The 19,762-nt window shown below is 33.6% G+C and overlaps 1 protein-coding gene and 1 long non-coding RNA gene across 2 annotated transcripts in view; both read right to left on the reverse strand.

Moving 5' to 3' along the window:
* The window catches only part of LOC127709331 (uncharacterized), a 317,830-nt gene that overhangs the window by 62,807 nt on the left and 235,261 nt on the right, over positions 1 to 19,762 (reverse strand). The gene's annotated exons all lie outside the window — the stretch shown is intronic.
* On the reverse strand, positions 7,562 to 19,543 carry LOC127709009 (uncharacterized). The gene is made up of 2 exons (XM_052214257.1): positions 18,818 to 19,543; positions 7,562 to 8,814 (listed from the first exon to the last, which is right to left on the reverse strand). Exons 1-2 carry the CDS (start codon positions 19,094 to 19,096, stop codon positions 7,642 to 7,644), a joined length of 1,452 nt encoding a protein of 483 aa, XP_052070217.1. The 5' UTR covers positions 19,097 to 19,543; the 3' UTR covers positions 7,562 to 7,641.

Raw genomic sequence — 19,762 nt, forward strand, 5'->3', positions numbered from 1 at the left:
TCAATCATTACCTGTGCAATGGATTTAGTGTTAAAGACATCATAAACTGTCTGACAAACGCATGACCTTGTGCAATGCCAAAATATAACAGCAGGATAAGGTCTACAAATACCTCATTGATAACCTTCAAGAATAAGTTTATTCAAAAGATCAATTAGTTTACATGGATAGTATCTATATTAACGGGCCTTATAAACAACATTGCTGTTTTGGTGTACTCAATGCTCCAGGTCCTTTCCCTAAACTAGGACTTGTGTAACAAAAGTAGGATTAAACATGTTTGTGAGTACTCAATCCTACAGCTCCTTTCCCCTAATCTGGGACTGATGTAACAGAAGTATGATTAAACATGTTTATGAGTACTCAATCCTCTGGTTCCTTTCCCCTAAACTGGGACTGCCGTTACAAAAGATAAAATGCAACAAACTGTAAAAATGAAACGAAATGGATTTTACTCATCAAATTTATACCTTTGACATAAACTATCAACCTATGAGTGGCCCCTTTCAGCGTTACTATTATCCTTGTGCCCTATGAGCACTCTGTTATTTGAAGTTCATGATACACACTGATCACATTTACCTACACTTAGATATCTAATAGTTCACTTAAAAATTTAAATGCACTTTTTGTGGTCTATACAAAATGTGCTTCCATCTATGCTTTTACATGCTAACAAGACTACAGAAAAATATCTTTTATACTTTTCAAGAAAATAAGCAAAAATGCAAAACATTTTTCCAAAAAAAATATTATAATTGCAGATTTTGTAAACAAGTACAGACAGTAAAGTCAAGGATTAAGGTCACTAAAATGTTTGTAAAACTTTCATTAAGGGACAGTCGCTTTTTATATGCCCGTTTACAGGACGTATTATGGTATACCGTTGTCCGTCTGTCCATCTGTCCGTCCGTCCGTCCGTCGTCAACATGTCGGACATTAACTCAAAAATGCTTTAACCAATTTGCATAAAACTTTGGTGAATTGTTTATATCTATTCACGTGAGCTCCCTTTCATATTTTATAAATTTTAGATTTTACTTTTCCGAGTTATGGGGTTTTATTCATAAAAAAAAGGGGATTTTCCAGTTTTCAGACAATAACTCAAAAATGCTTTCAGCAGTTCTCATGAAACTTTGATGAATTGTTGATATCTATTGATGTAAGCTCCCTTTAGAATTTTATAAATTTTAGATTTTACATTTCTGAGTTATGGGGTTTTATTCATTAAAAAAGGGGGGACTTTCCAGTTTTCAGACAATAACTCAAAAATGCTTTCAGCAATTCTTATGAAACTTTGGTGAATTGATTATATCTATTGATGTAAGCTTCCTTTAGAATTTTATAAATTTTATTTGTTTATAGTCTGACAACAGATTTACTAAGTATTGCGCAACAGCATAGTGTATTGCACATCAGCAAGAAATCTTTAATTGAATATAAATTCAATTCATATAACCAATTTCAAGTTCTTTGACTACATTTATTCAGAAACCTATAATATGTCAAATATTTGATTACAATCCAAATTCAGACCTGTACCAAGCTTGAATATTGTTTCCATTTTTGCCCCAACTGTTCAGGGTTGGACCTCTGCGGGCGTATCCAGCTGCGCTCAGCGAAGCAGTTTATTAGCCATAAATATGCTCTTGAACCAGGGGCAGATTCAGGCGGGGGTGTGTCAGGTGTGCACCCCCCCCCTAAAATTTACAAAGCATGGATTGTCCTCAGCTTAATAAAGAATATTTCAATTTTTCCTCAAAATTTAAGTTTGCGCACCCCAACGCAACCCAAAATCCTGGATCCGCCCCTGTGAACAATCTTTTGTTGATAATATGCCTTTGGGTAAAAAGATCCATATTGAATTGAAGAAATTTGATAAAACATCAAGGTTACAGCAGCAATTAAATTAAACTGAAATTTGAGCAAAATTTTGGTTTTCAATCATTTGACGTAAATTGTCACTGGGGTTTATATTTACAGTCTTCATAACAAAATATATAGATAAATAGTACTTTTCACAAAAATGTATTGCTTCTTCTCCGAATATATTAAGATGGCACCTTGGCTATTGCATCAATGGTGCTTCTGTAATATTTTAACTGATTCTACATTGTTTTTAGCCAAGCTGAGACAAAGTATAACTTGTCTTACAATATGACGAATACTGTCTGGTCATCCAAACTTCCAACATTTCGGTATCCTATCAAAATGTTTTGAACCATGAACAATATCTGTACCATTTTTTTTCTTTCGAAAATGTCCTATTGGATAGAAAAGAACTATGTAATTTGGGGGTCAATAGGTCAAATATCAAAGCCACAGCAGCTATTGCTAGACAAAATTTTGCTTTAAAGTTTTACTTTTACCAAACATGAATTGATAATGCACCATGGGATAAATAGTACCCCTATTGATTTTGAGGTAACAGGGTGGAAGTCAAGGTCAAAACAACAACTAATAAACTGAATTTTCTACTTTTGTTTTTGGATTTTCTTTCGAACCAAATTTTTTACTTAACTTGGTTTGATATTGCCCATGTGACAAAGAGGTCACCATGTCAAATGATCTAGGTTCAGCAGCAATTTATAGACTAGAATTTAGAGAGAGAGCTGGGGGACCACTTGATTTTGATGTCGCTTGACCAGAAGTCAATTATTAGACTGATATCTATTCAACATTTTGGCTTCTGGTTGTTATCTTTCAAAATTAATGTATATTTTTTACCGAACTTAGTTTGTTAATGCTTGAAGGTATGTAGAGGATCTGAAATTGAGGTCAGTAGCTCAATGTTCAAGGTCATAGCAGCAATTAATACAGTAAGTTGAAAATTACTCATTATAGTTAGTTCTGTTTTGCTCAATTGCTGAAAATTGTTATTCTGAGTGATAAAGCTAAGAAATGCATTGCACATCAAACTCATTCAGGAATCAAAGAATCTAAGATTTGGTCGAAGAGATAACAACAAAATGTCTGGTTCAGAGTAGTTAACTTAACTCATGATTGAATATCCTTTTTTGTCTTTTTATCTTGAGCATAAAATCACAGCCTAAACCAACAAAATACAACACAATTCTATCCGTTCTTGTTCACTTAATGATGAATTGCCTTATAACAAAATGAACGTAAGGATTGAAGCAAAGTATGCATGCAATTTATATTTGTTCAGTTGAAACAATGTACACGCACTTGCATTTCAGTATTTGTCATTAGGAAAATTTATCATAAATAAGTTGTATTTACGGTCAACTTTGAAACAAAGTCACATAGATCAAAACGTTTATAACAAAATTTTCCATTAGTAGTTATACCAGAGACATATATATGTATATATGTCTGTGGTTATACTGACCCGCTCTAAAAGATGGGAGTATACTAGTTTACCTCTATCTGTTGTTCCGCCCATGTCTCAAATCTGTTAAATTTTTCACAACTATAAGTCATGTCTTCTTTAAATATAATACAACATTTCATCTGGTTATGTCATTCTGTGTGTGTGAGACGTTTTCAGTTCTACTTCATATAAAAAAAAATAAGAAGATGTGGTATTATTGCCAATGAGACAACTATCCACATGAGACCAAATGACACAGAAATTAACAACTATAGGTCACCGTACGGCCTTCAACAATGAGCAAAGCCCATACCGCATAGTCAGCTATAAAAGCCCCCGAAATGACAAATGTAAAACAATTCAAAACAGAAAAATAACGGCCTAATTCATGTACAAAATAATGAACGAAAAACAAATATGTTACACAGTAACAAACGACAACCACTGAATTACAGGCTCCTGACTTTGGACAGGCACATACAGAATGTGGACTGGTTAAACTTGTTTGAAGGCGCCAACCCTCCCCCTAACCTGGGACAGTGGTGTAACAGTACAACATAAGAACAAGCTATAAAAATCAGTCGAAAAAGGCTTAACTCATCAGATGGATACAAATAGAAATACATCTAACAAAAAACACAGAGTGAACGTGGCAGGGTACTTGTACATCCCTACAACAAAAAGACACTAAGTACAGATCTGAGAGTACTCGCAGTTACTGACAGCTAGGTCAAAGCCAATAACAACTTATAACAAAAACCATGCATCTAAGACTAAATTCATGTTGGCTTTATAAACAGCACTAACAGAAATTAAGAATGTGCTATCATGTTTTTAATTTAAATACCTAATACTCAAATAAAATGATTGTATATACATCAGTGTGTGGTGGAATAAAGCATTCACTTCAATCTTAGGAGTCGTGATTTATGTATTGTTCTGTCTTTGGTTAATCATTGCAGCCCTCAAATAAACAATTTCATATACATTTGTACATGTACATTCGTACAAAAAGTCATGGGATTTGCAAATAAGCTAAACGCTTAAATGATTTAAACTCAAATTTCTCAAGTCCTTAGACCAATATTACTCGTGTGTAAAACTGTGTTATAGTACTCTCAGAGTATTGTTTATTGTACAGTTGCGGATCCAGAGGGGGGGGGGGGGGGTCCGGGGGTCGGAACCCCCCTTTTTTCTTGACGATCAATGCATTTGAATGGGGACATATAGTTGGAACCCCCCCCCCCCCCTTATTAAAAATGACTGGATCCGCCCCTGTTGTATATATCATCTTCGCTAGCCATACGCATGGAGAGGGGACTGGATCGTAACTCTTAGCTAGCGAAGATGTGCACATATGTGCCGACTCTAAATAAAATTTACTTACTTACTAGTCCTAACTCGTCCCATTGCACCCGGAGATATGTCAAATGATTTAAGCTTTAAGGTTGCGTCTTTGTTTTATTATACTGAACGGCAAATCTTATAACGTGCATGCTGTTATCGCACCCTTAACGCATGGCAATAAATTAAGTTCATAAGTATCTACTGTAAAGTGTCCTGTTATACCTACGCTGATTGTCTCATTTTAAAGATAAATAATGATGATAAAAATAAACCTTAGGCACAGACCATTTATCTTTTGTAAGTCGGGGGCATGGATTTTTGTCTCGCCTGCGACGAAATTTCGTCGCAGTATGCGAGACATAGGTATTACTATCCGGCGGCGGTGGCGTAAACTATTTGTATAAAGCTTTATAATTCAGAAGGTAGAAGACTTGGATGCTTCATATCTTGTATGCAGATACCTTATATTACGAAGTTTCCGTCAATCATTGTTGACCTCATTTTCATGGTTCAGCGACTGCTTGAAAACAAAATTTGAGTTTTTTTGTCATGTGAATTTCTCACTTAATATGAGTAATAGGATAATTATATTTGGTATATGGGTTCCTTGCAACGTCTTCATGTCCGTCAGAGAAAATTCACCTAACCTCTACCTCATTTAATGGATCAGTGATCAAGGTTAAAGTTACGTGATTAGGTCCGTTTCTCAAATACCATATGCAGTAGGTCAACTATATTTGGTGTATGTTATTATTGTAATGGTTACATGTGAGTCTGGCAGGTATCATCTGATCTTGACCTCATTTTCATGGTTCATTTGTCAATGTTAAGTTTTTGTGTTTTGGTCTGTTTTTCTGGTACCATAAGCAAAAGGCCTACTATATTTGGTGTATGGAAAGATTGTAAGGTGTACATGTCTGTCTGGCAGGTATCATCGGACCTTGACCTAATTTTTATGGTTCATTGGTCAATGTTAAGTTTTTGTGTTTTTGTCTGTTTTTCAAGTACTATATAAGCAATAGGTCAACTATATTTGGTGTATGGAATGATTGTAAGGTGTACATGTCTGTCTGGAAGGTATCATCTGACCTTTACCTGATTTTTATGATTCAATGGTCAATGTTATTTTTTTATGTTTTGGTCTGTTTTTCAAATACTAATAGCAATAGGTCAGCTATATTTGGTGTATGGAAGAATTGTAAGGTGCACATGTCTGGATGGCAGGTATCATCTGACCTTGACCTCATATTTATGGTTTCATTTCAATGTTAAGTTTTTGTGTTTTTGTCTGTTTTTCAATTAGCATACGCAATAGGTCAAAGGCTATATTTGGTGTATAAAAAAATTGTAAGGTGTATATGTCTATCTGACCTTGACCTCATTGTAATAGATTTTTAAACATGTTAAGTTTCTGTAATGCTTTAGTAAAACCTTTATCTTTAAGACTTTCAATATAAAATCAATGGTCAGTAAAACAGGTGAGACATTTCAGCGTGTGCACTCTTGTTTTAAATTGTTTATTTCGAATTAAAAAAAATACTGTAGAAGGAAATTAGTAAAATCAATTATTTAAAAAAAATCTTATTTCTGTTTGATTTTGGGAAAAAGAAAAAACGTTTTTTTTTTAATTATAGTTGAAAAATATTTTTCTCTAGAAAAAAACCTTGCCCGTGTCTAAATTGAAGTCAACACATATCAAACAATCAAAATCAGACCAGGCCTAATCAAAGATGCTGTCATATGTAGTTCAGACTTGGTCTGAAACCGAGTGAGTCGTGCACAGTGGAGACTTGGTCAAAACTGTTCAGAGCTTAGTTCAAGTATGGTTCAGAAAAAAACGGAGTCGAATATACTTCAGATTTATTGTTAATTCATTTACAATGTGTGAATGCATGCGAGTCCGTGTGTCGATATATTTAATAGATATGGATGGAGAGTTGTCTCATTGGCAATCATACCACATCTTCTTATATCTATCTCAGTTTTCCTTTATGTATATATTAGACATTTATAAGATGAATAGCAGTGGCGGGCCGGCGGATCCAAGGGGCGTAGAGGGTATACGCCCCCACCCTTTTCATCGCCCCCAAAAAATTAAAATATCATGTTTTTCCCAATATATATATATAATTTTGTAGTATAAAATCGTCCAAAAATTTTTCAATATAAAATAATAAAAGGCATATTTTCAATTTTTGAGAATTACGCCGCCACTATTCGAAAATCCTAGATCTGCCCCTGAATAATTATATACTGTTATACGCAGGAGTTTCAAAATGCAATCCTGGCATCTTTCCTTTTTTTAATAACTACCTGTATATATATTCACACAGTCAAGTGTACTTTTACGTCTTATAAAAACTTACATACCACATTATCGTGCATAGGTAAGATGTCGAATAGTTTACATTTTTTAATGCATTTTAAATGTACAGAAATAAGAGATTATTAGGTATTTAGTGAGTTTATGAATTTTTCCCAGTTAACACCTGTGGAGTATTGGTCATTATTAACCACAAATAACATTAAATATCGTCTTGGTCTATAGTATTGACACAGGTCAAGTGATTCTTAACACTTTGGTAGTTTATTAATGGTAATATGTTGACACTACAACTTAAATTGTCATTGTTAATAGATCCTATTACTTTTACTGATCAGTATGTATGTTGCCCCAGGAATATCACCTGTTATGCCACAAGATATTTATCAGTATTATAAAACGTTGACATCTTCGAGATAAACTATGATCATGTCCAATCGGGATCCAGATCAAAAACCGTTACACAAGATGTTATAATGACGGACAGCGCCTAATTCTGATTAACATGATGAAGACACAGTAATATAAATAAATAGGGCATGAAGCTCCTTTACCCAGACATTTTATTATTTTATTTAACAAAAATAAGCAGAGCATTGAATTTATAATAATAAGCGACTATTCTTTATTATCACAGTTACAAGGCTGTTTCCAAAGCCAAAGTTACTTTAATTTCTGGTCTACTCGACTCGTTTCGCTTTTTATGACGAAAAACATCATCCATGTCCCTATCATTTATGTGAAATTTATTTGTTAATTCCTGTCTAGTAAGTTCATCCTCGTCATGAAAAATGCCATCATCAGATTCAGTGCTTTGTGTTTGTATTTTACTCTCAAGTTTGGACTCTCTTTTAAAGTTATCTTTTGTATTAGGCTTATTGTCTATGAGAGACCTCCTTCTTTCTGGTAACTTCGGCACTGTTTCAGACACACTCTCGTTTCTAGTCAATATCACAGGTAAACTTTGACGTCTTATTTGCATTCCTTCGTTTCCTTTGACTGCAAGAGGAAAGCTCTTCGTTGTATTCAATGTTTCCGTAGATCCAAAATAATCTGACGTAAAACTGAGATTACGCGCATGTCCGATAGAATTTGTTTCTGTTCTATACTTTGTATTTCCTTCAGTGTTTACTTTGGTACTAATGTTAGCACTGCCTGATTTCGTTTGCTTTTTATTTGCTGTCCGATCACCTTCCCATTCTGTAAGAATAGTTTTCAAATCTTTTTCAGCACTAGGTGAAGACTCCATCTTATCTTTCATTTTTATATCAGAGGAACTGCCATACTGTCTTGTAACAGCATGTACAGGAGAAGGAAAGTTGTACTGAAGTTTAAAATCTGATATTAATTTAGAAACAGAATCTCCCCTTTCAAACTGTTTTGTAATAACAGCTTCACATTGGAAGCTAGCCCTACGAAGTTTTGGACGGATTGATCTGTCAACTGGTGGTGGCATACTATTAGTTAAAGTGTCCACCTGAATACTGGCCCTTCGTCTCTGCTGAATTATTGGAGGCTGAATTGTCGGAAAATTTGCTAACATTTGTTCACGTGTACGAGTTTCTATTTGGTCATCTATTTCTCTTGATGGATGAGTAAGCGACTCCGTGCTTCCACTTACATTACTTTCACTACTACACATGCTATTGTCCTTTAGTGAATCATCACTACAAATACTGAACCGAACTTTGCAACGCTGGCTTTCATCCTTCGTGTTTCTAACATGAAATTCACTGTTAACCTGTGGCTCTTCTTTGATAATAGCTAAACTTGAAGACGATAGTCTGATTGGACTACTTCTTATCTGATTCTACAAAAATAAGAATAAGCTGTTACTCGTTTTATTATCATTATAATCATTTTTGCTGTTTTAAAACCTGAACAGTGTGAAATCTGAACATTCAGTCACTGAGTGACTTGAGATATCAATATACATATGGTGGATATTTCTGAAGCCTCATTTTCGATGCGTTGCCGGAATGCCTTGGTTATGCTAACATTGTGTATACAAATGTCGAAGAACGCATATATATAGATTTTAAATAACAATCTGTTAAAAGATGAAAGTTAGACCTTGAAACTGGGGTCAACTCCTGTGTAAATTATTATTCGATATACATTTCCTAACGGATCAAAGATAAATTAAGAACCTGAACGTAAACAAAGTCATGAAAATATTTAAAAACTGATTTTATCATAAATATTAAAAGTTCATATCAATTGTGCTTTTACACAGGTCATAATATTTTGACCTATATATGTTTTGGAACAGACACAAATTAAAGATCTGAGGATTTCATTTCGAAAAAAAAAACTACGTTTAACATAATAATTCACAAAAAAAAAACACTGAACATGTTTATACTAATATTAAAAAGCACATGTTTTAATAATAGAGAGTACATGTTTTAATAATAGAAAGCACATGTTTTAATAATAGAAAGCACATGTATTAATAATAGGAAGCACATGTTTTAATGAGCACATATCTTCGAAATTGTTTTTCATTACCAAGACCAACGGACAGCATAATTCATAGAATTATTTAGTCTGTATGATCTAATTCTAAAAAGTCTTCTATAAATCAACATATTGACAAGTCTGGAGTGATTGAAATCTCGTTACAATAAATACTGTAAATGTCCGGAATTCTAATGACCGTCTGAGAGGCCATTATCCTATATAAAGGTTCGCTCTTAGATAATTTAAATGTATTACATGTTATTTGTATGTGATTTATTTATCAATAGGATTTGTTATTGTACGAGGTAAGAGATTGATATTACACTATAATACCAATAGTAAGCAAATAAACAACAACTTTACGGTGTAATTTTCAGTGAATTATTGAACAAATTTGCAAAGAATTCCATTTTTAATTGAATTGAATGATACATTACAACATTTATGAGTGTCACTGGACGTTCAGCAACCAAAAATCAATCAATTATTTAATGAAAAGCCTCACGTTCACAGTGAAGACAAACCATGTTCCTTCATTCCGTATGGTTACACTGTGAGCAACTGCATATGTAGTTACAACGTATGGTTACACTGTAAGCAACAGTACATGTAGTTACGACGTATGGTTACACTGTAATCAACAGTACATGTAGTTACGACGTATGGTTACACTGAAGCAACAGCACACGTAGTTACAAGTCTTGTCCTTTGATACGGTATAATATTGTTTATTATTGTTAAGTTTGTACTTGTGCTATTTTATTTTTTTATTGTACCATTATTTAGAGTTTAGATCTTTTCCTGTATCAAATGTAAAAATTGTATTTTATTAAAAGCATATATAATTAGTATACAGAAAATCTTGCTTAGGGAACAAACTAAGCGTGGTTTCTTTGCTTTTTTCAAGTGCGTTTAGAGATTTTGTGTCATGAATTAATACACCATACCCTTTCTTTTTCCATTAAGGAGGACCTGCTAAGAAGGAAGAAAACCTACTTACAAAATGTTTTTAAAAAGTTGAGAAAGAAGACAGGGATAGGGGACTTCAGTGATTCTTGAAAATTGTAAAAACAGAGACAAACGATAGACATATTGACTGATTTAATCACTTGAATACACTTGGAAAAAAGAAATTGGTATATTACAATTATATAGAAGTTTGATGGTTACAAATTGTCAACGGACTGAGCTAAATGTATATTACTCATCAACGGACAGTTATTTTGTAATTTTTGCAGTCAGTTAATTACAACCCCTTAATTTTTATTGTTAATATTTCTAAAATAATGTAATAAAGATTTTAAGGAATCCTTTATTGCATCAGTTTCAGCATTATTCAAAGATTTTACCATTTTGCTAGATACTCAATACTATTTGTAAAAACAATATGAATACGAGAAATAAAATAAAAACGTATACAATTTGTGTCAATTTTTTACAAATTACTCTCAACAGACTCAGTTGCCTACTCGATCACAGGGCTTTTCTGCTATCTATGTAACTTTATACAAACGTAAACCAACGGGCTGAATCCTCGATAATCCGAATAACGCCCTTGACATACTAGTAATTGAAAGTGAAGCTTTATTTCAAAGCCAACGAAAAGTAAATTCTTGGTAGATTCCGATGATTTAAATATGAAATATTTGAATTTTAAACATGTGTATTTATAGAGCAGGCATTAGATTAAGACTCTTATCTATAAAGAAGATGAAAAGATATTTATATTAATTCAAAATTGGGGATTTATTTGACCTAAAATGTAAACCGATAGAAATGCGATTATATATGTATCATAACTCTGGACTTGCTGATGTGAGAGAGTGTTTTTCCTAGGGCTGTCATGTTTTTCTTTGGTCACACTTTAATTGCATTTAAAGGGAGAAATCTTAACTGCTTCATTACCCCTGTCTAATTCTCCGTTAACTAATTATCGAGCGTTCCGTGTTTAAAATATTCCATATATGTATATCGCTATTATTACAGACCGTGAAAATGTCTGATCATTGTAGATGATTAGTGGAAGGTCGTAACTGTGGACAACACGTGCGCTTAAAAAGGTCATTAAACAAAAATGTAAATTGCTTAACATACTATTTAGTAATTACAAGAAACATTAAGATGCAATTTCCTAAATTATGAAAAAGTCTCAATGTAATTATAATTTCTGAGCGTTATTCAATTAAACAAACCATTTAAAGTAAAGAAAACCTTTTTTTTACGTTATAATTATTTATATTAAAACAGCTTTGTCCCCTGGGCAAGTGAATCGCAATGAAGATAATAAGAATCTTGTGGTCTTCGTCAGCCTAACAAATAAATTGATTTTAAATTACATGCATGCTTTTAATGCCGCTTTTATTTATTTTAAAGTATATGTTTTTCATCCGAACCACTGTATACCAAATGGTCTTATTATGATTATGTTATATCACGTTATCCGGTGGATATAAAGGCTTCGTTATAAAATTACTGTTTTCATATAAAACCGTTTCCACCATAAGGAATTTATTTCATTTCCCCCATTGAACCGTTTCTATATATAACAAGACCAATACCGTGTCTGGATCGCATCGTGCGTGTTGTTTTGAAGAACAATTTTCAGTCCAATAAAATTTGGAAAAATTTCACGTTAGATTAATTGATTGGTGTTTGCTTTATGTCACGTCCAGTGGTAAATGTTTCACGCGTATTCAGGACGAGTTCAAACTAACAATAAACACAATAGGTATGTCCTGCAAAAGGGGATTGACCGGTATACTAGTAATAACCTGGAAATTTTGAATACCACGGGATAATAAGGGTATACATGTATTAGATAATGCCAGAAATTTAGCCTTACAACAGGCCATCTACGGACCCCTCAAAGAGTAGTTGCAATGTTTTTAACGTGCAGAGAGCGTGTCACTCGACCTACAAGAGGTATCGGATTTAACATCTGCATTCTGAACGGACGTGGCTGCGAATTTGTACACCCCGCACAGCCAAAACGGACGTCCCACTTTGCAAGGGTTTTATTGTCAGTCGGAAGAAGTGATGATATTTCTAAAGTCAACCTTTGGAGTCTTTCAAGTAAGTACTTGGGCAATATGGAAGTTCCCGTAGTAGAGATGAAATTTATAAGCCAAAAAAAGAATAGTTTTATCTTTATAGCAGTGAAGATAGATGTTTCTAACCATAACAAGATATGATTGATGTGTGGATTTTTTCGCGAATTAAATTACATTTAGGTGATCTGCAATATATATACAGATGATAATGGAAAACTGTTTGAAGCTACACATGATACAAATTAGGTACACTCCCTCTCTCTCTCTCTCTCTCTCTATATATATATCTATATATATATATATGATATATATAGCACATAAATGACTCGGTTTGGAAACCCGATAAAAAATTATTCAAATCTGTCCAACATAGAAGCTGGACATTCTAAATCTCTGTACAATCACGGTGTCAAGTTTGACCAATGATAGAGTTGTCAGACCACCAATTTCACCCACTCCAATTTAGAACATATGTAAGCGTAGCCCTTCCCTGACAAAAACAGTGCTTTTGATGTCATTGTTTTTTTTAACTATACCAATAAATTTGCAGAAATGAAACTTTTGGTGAAAGAGATAAATATTTAGACGATTTTGAGTCAAAATTTACTTGTCCATTAGTTTGCACTAAAAATTGAGGATTAACGCGCTCCATAGTATACTGAGTTCAGATTTCAAGAAAACCAGGGTTTATTTTTAGTAGTAGTTGCCTTCCGACGTGTTTTACTACAAGACTTTAAACATTGGTTGAAAATTGGCATGTGCTCGGAAAGGTGATATTTTTACAATTCAGGATATACCTGGTTTCTATGAAGTTAAAAAAAATCAGCTTCTATGGGAGATTCGTGTGCATTTGCTTACGTATTCATTTTATCTTAGCAAACTTTGCATATTTTAAATATTGAATTTCTGGTTGATTTCACTTCAAAATTAACGTGGTTGCAATCTTGGGGAAAAGGAAAATATAATAGACTCCTTTCAGAATGAAACGATAATTGAACTTGTCCAACTTCAAAGATTTATGTCAATGATGCAACTCCGCATGAGAAAGAACGCGACGAAGGGCTATTGTAACATTTATCTTTTACGTAGCGATAACACATTCTAAAATTTTTAATGATACTAACACGGGAGTAAATCGGAAATTGTTATCGTGGTAAATGACCATGTCCGATAGAAACTGTAATATAGCGAGTTATCAGTACGTATAGGTAAAAGTACTTTCTGATTTTACATATTGCGATTAAAAAATAAATACTTCAAACGGCAACGTATTTGTTAAACAAGACATGTGATCAAAAAGCAAGTCATCACTTAAGGTATTCAAATATCGCATAACTGTGTAAAGCAGTTTTTTCTTATCCTGTTGTTCATAGAAAATGATCTTAATGTAAATAAATTTGATTGAACAAATAGATATAGTCATAATGTATTTCTTATAAATTGTATTTGATCTTTATTTTAAATCATTTGGACAGGATTAAACTTGGGCTCCGACTAGTGCAATATTTTCAATATTGTTACTTTAAAATAGATTTGCCTTTGCCAACTTAGCAACTAAAAACTTACAAGAAATGATTTAATGATAAAAAAAGACTGATAAACGACTTATCAAACGTCTTTTGTAACTAAAATGTAAATATAAGTATGAGACCTCCTTGATGTTAAATTTGTCCTAGGCCTTTGGACTATCGGGCCTTTCATTTAGGACATTCCAGAAATTTACAAGGGAGTCCAGTCTAATTTTCATAAATGTTTGCTCGATTAGAAAGAAAACAATCGAATAAAATGCAGGTCCAATCTTGATCCTTCCCTCTCTCACGAGTGCCATTCGGTATATCGAGAAAAATGATCGTGATAGAATAACTAACAGTGGTCAGGAATTGCGATCGGATCATGAAAGATCTGGTATCGGATCGTGAATGCAATTAGGTGTAATTCTACTTAAAAATCTGTGAAAAAGTTCATATAATTTTTGAAAAAAAGTATAATTCTCTTGATTTTGAATAAAAATTGATCGTGAAAGATCAGACAACGCATTATTTTTATCGTGACAGACAAGGTGTGACCAGGCTTAATGATCAGAATACAACATTTCGTCTACTATATATTGATATACTTGTAATTAATTGAAGCATGAAATTGCTTATTAAGAACGAAAGGTAATGCTTTTTTTTGGGGGGGGGGTTAACATATAGACCCATGCACATTTAAACCTGTTTTCATTTAAGAGGAAATGCTAACTAGGCAACCAAGATAATAAGACCTCCATCCAGGAGCGTAAATTGTCGAATAGTAAACATCTTTGTATTTATAATGCTAGATGGATCCACGAATGAGTGAAGCGAGAGGGGGTCTGGTGGTCTTCCACTTGAAATATCTTACTGAGTACGTTTTTGTTTTCGTAAACGTTCGACGATGATGATGGATGGCTGCTTAACGTCCAGCGGCATATTGATATGCATATTCAGGACGAGAACATGTTGATGTAATAAGAATATTAACCCTGCTTTGTACTAGACCGACACACTGAGTCGGATTTTTAACGTGCTAGTTCATAAGGTAACAGTCCGCAGGAAGACATGTCACCTTACCCGGACACATTATTCTGACTGCGAGCCGACCAGTCTTTGCTTTTACTCCTTAATGCCGCGTGCTTAGCGGAGAAGCAGCAAATACCAATTTTAAAGTCTTTGGTTTTACCCGGCCGGGGTTCGAACCCACGACCGCCCGCACTCGAGGCGAACACGCTACCACGAGACCACCGAGGCGATTCGTAAAGGTTAGATAAAGAAGCTAGATCATTTAATTTTACATTCAGGTATGATCTATGGTCGGGTTGTTGTCTCTTTGACACATTCCCCATTTCCATTCTCAATTTTATATTGAAGATGGTCTTTCCATAAACAATACAAACTGTTCTTATTGGGTCCCAGTGATAGTCCTAAACTAAAGATTACAGATACCACACATGAAGCTTCCTCAGCCTCATTTTTAGACTTATATACCCCGAAATTGACTACAGCGGTCATTCAAATACCTGAGTCTATGACAAACGAATTGATTTCAAATTTGAAATTATAAATTTTCCTCACCTTAACAACAATTTACCAACTTCATCCGCATATGGATTATACATTTCTCAACCCATAAGATATTTAAGAGCTTGCAGCTGCTATATACTCAGAGATTTGTACAACGTCATCAGTGTCTGAGCAAAACATTAATGAGCCAGGGTTTTGTGGAAGAACGTCTCGTCAAAAAGTGCTTTGGAAAGTACCAAGACCTAATACTAGTAGATAAATATGAAGTGTCTACTTCACTAATAATACAGGATGGTCTTGTGTTATAGATTCTAGGTGCTGACTCTGTAGAATCGTATCTACTTTACGGTTTGACCTTTATTTGTCTTTGTACGGTTATGTTCCCATGATGATTTGGTCGTATGAATCTTGATGTGGTTCAGTCAGTATATGTGCATCCAGCTTTCAGGTTTTTGGCTTTTGGCGTTCCTTATGCAGATGGGTCCAGAGATGCGATTCGGACACATGAGGTTTTCATAGTGTTGTTTTCATTTTGTATACCCTTGTTTTGATATTTTACTTATTTTGATTTTATCGGGGGAGTGTATGTGTCATTTAGCTTTAATATACTGACTCAAGTCTGCATTATCAACTTCACAATTTTTTTTAGTTGGCGCCCATGTTTGATTTAATTGTAAGTGTGTTTGAACGTTTATTTCAGTTGTGTTGCATGCCAGTCTGTGATGTACGTTTACACAGCTTTGGCTGCTGGATCCCAGTTGTTGCCACGTTAACCAATTATGTCTGTTTAGGTTGCTCACCGAATTTGGCAATATTACGGAACATTTAATAAACTTTCATACAAGTGGGCGTTTTAGCTAACTTGAAAAAACAAAAACAGGTTTAGGTTCCAGACATTCCCAAGGTCGCCGGACATTGAGCAAAGGTCAGTAAAAATTAGTTTGGTCAAGTTAAGTGATATGGGAAATAACTTGACCAAATGACCAGTAAAATTTTTGATTTTGTCGAAATCACATGTGTAAATATCATGTAAAAAGAGCCTGGTCCAGTTAAGAAGAGTGGTTTACTGGACAAAATGTCCAGTTGATTTCTCAAATCCTTGGGAACCGCTGTTTAACCCCTATTGTTCGTAGGAAAATTCCTGTGCCAAGTCAGGAATATGACCATTTTTTTAAAACAATGTTTTTTCCCAATTTTTACAAAAAATCAAAAAGGATCTTCGTTTTAAAGATATGACTGTGTATAAAAATTAATGGAAATCAGGTGAGACAATCTTAACTTTCATACGTCAAAAAACTAAGGCAGGACGGACAGACGGACTTATCTTAATATAAGGCAAATAGTTGGTGTGGTATTATCAAATAATCAGATACAATGGCTTTGAACAACCATAGCCCAATCTCAGTTGTGCAGCTTATGTTGAAAAATATTTTCCTTGGCATGTGTAGGGTTTATTTCTGAACGTTGAAGCAGGTAAGTGTAATAGCGCTGAATCTGTGAAAGTTGTGCATCTTTATTTTGAACGATTCAAAAAGAGTATTGTTCTTATTTCGGACATTTTAATACTTTCGCCGATGAATTGCTCTACGGTCATAAATTGTCATTTCTATATTTTAAACTAATCATTATTCTATCGAAATCATTTGATTTGACTATTTGTCCGTCAATATAATTGTATGCACTTTCTATGTATATATAATTGGATACTGCATAGGACTTGTGTCTAATTCTACTAGTGGAGTTAAAGCGAGTGTTCTCAGGCAAGTGACTAGGTCTACTTCATTGTCTATCGTAGGCATCGCCAATTTCTGCAACCGACCGTGTTGCATCTCGTTATCATCGTCATTCCAGTAGCCAGTCTCCCGGTTACATATATTAGATTTGGTTTCAATTTGATGGGCGTACTCAAAGAAGAATATTATTATACATGTTTTAAATAAAGTCCAAGTTGAAGACCATATCTACTGAGGGAGGGTGTCTTTTTTCTAAATTTCTTTTCAATTAGCCCAATATGAACAATTTACAGACGAGCGACGGACTTTGAATGCATATTAGAACAATAAAATCTTTAATATCTATTTTTGTATCTCCATTGATAAAAGATACACCAGGAAATTTTAAGCTCAGTTCAACATATACTGATAACTGTAGTTACCCAAGGATGTTTAATTCAATGGGTTACCTAAGAATCACCGATCAATGTATCGATATCACCACAGACAGTGTAATTACAATACAAGTAGCTTACAGGACAAAATGTAAATATAGAACTTGTCATCCAGGCATTTTTTGAACAGAAGTCTTTCCTTATCTACAAGTATTTTCCCTACAATTGCCAAAATTTAAACTAGACCTCACATGTGGATTGTTGCCAAATAGTTTCTTAACAATTTAAAAAAAAATTCCCAACTTGTATTAAATTAAAATATATTTTTCGTCCAATTTAAAATAACACAATGAAAATTCGAGCCTTTTATAACAGAAAAAGGTTTCATTTATTGTGTATGCCTTGGAGTTTCATAAACCTATTTTTGAATAGCGTGAACATGCCTCACAGTCAGATGTCTTGGTACAACTTTGTAAAATATGTATTACTTTTGTTAAAACATGCCTTAGTCTAGACATGATAAAGAAAAGTTACAGTTATATGAAGTGCAATTTTTTTTTATAATTTCTAAATGTTGACCAAAACAAATGCTCATGACAAAGGAGCTGCATACGGATATGCTGAAGTAATTTTCTGTTATGCATCATGTCACTTTGTCAGACAAGGAAATCAGTGTTTACTTTTATTTTGTCCTAGGCTTAATTGCTAGTTTTATATTATCATTTTCTTACTTTATGACGTAAATTTCGAAGATTATATAAGACTGCACTCAGGTTACCCTCATATCATATACTTTGATACAGTTGATGTATATTGATCGACCGATCGTAAATTTTTAAATGTAAATATACTATTTTAATATTGAAAAAGTCATTAAGTTTAAATATATATGGAAATTTAGAATTTGATGTCCCTTTAGACAAGTTTTACACATAGGTGGTTTTGTACAGAAAATTAATAATTCAAATATATCATCTTAATGACCGGTATTTTATTTTGAATGAATGGATGATAAATTGATTGTTGCTAGCTTAATGTCCAGTGGCAATTATTTCATGCATATCAAGGACAACAGAATGGAAAAGGGGAGGCTGTTGTCTAAACTTATACAAATAGTTTGTTTAAAAGTCCAATATGAAAAAAATAACCAACCTTTTCTTGAGGGACTAATGTAGCTGTTATGTCTTCGACCATTTTTCCATGCTTCTGTCGTAACATTTTGAGTTCCTCTAAACCAGCAACGTTTGCTTCATATTTTTGTTGGAAACGTGAATCAGGTTTCTTAAGGATTGGTACACGTAATCCACCAGGCAAGTCATCCAATGATCGGCTTCTAGGCACATACGCTGGTGGTTTTTTTGGTTGTCTTGTATACTTAATGATGCTTTCAGCATCTTTGTCAGTTTCATCACTAAAAATTTGCGTCCCCATTTGAAATTAACATAAGTTACGTTTTAACATAGACACTTCTCATTTTTCTCAACTGAATAGTGTTTATTAGATTTTCCGTCCATTTCTCACTGTCCTGTGGCGATGAAAGTGATACTTAAATAAACTAATTGCTGAATAGATAGATAGTACTTTTTCATTTCTCGACGGGGATATCCAGACTATAGAAAAATTACAGATCACGCACCAAATGTTATTTAGTTTTTATGTAGAGTTACGTGCCTTCGAGCATTTCAAAGTTCAGTATAAAATGTATTTATATATCAAAAACATTTTTCAATTTGAACATTTAAGGCTGCTATAACTATATACACTGATAAGATATGCTTTAAATATCAAATTTATATACATCACCTTCAGGCGAACCAACAAATCACGTGCTTATTCAAAATTCTTAGTATTAGAGTTAAAAGATATTATAGTGAAAAGAAGGTAAGATTTAACCGAGGACAGTATGCGAAAGAAATACATTTTCTACCTGAATTAACAAGTTTATTTACATACTTATTTAGAACCGTGAAACTTTATTTTCATATCAATGAATTGAATCAATATTGAAAACATTCTTGCTTATTTTTACGAAATATTATAGTATTTGATATGAAAATCTATCAAAGTTGTCCAACTGTAAAAATTAAATGTTCCTAG

Source organism: Mytilus californianus, unplaced genomic scaffold, assembly GCF_021869535.1.
Source record: "Mytilus californianus isolate M0D057914Y unplaced genomic scaffold, xbMytCali1.0.p SCAF_1, whole genome shotgun sequence".
In the NCBI taxonomy this organism is placed as follows: Eukaryota; Metazoa; Mollusca; class Bivalvia; order Mytilida; family Mytilidae; genus Mytilus; species Mytilus californianus.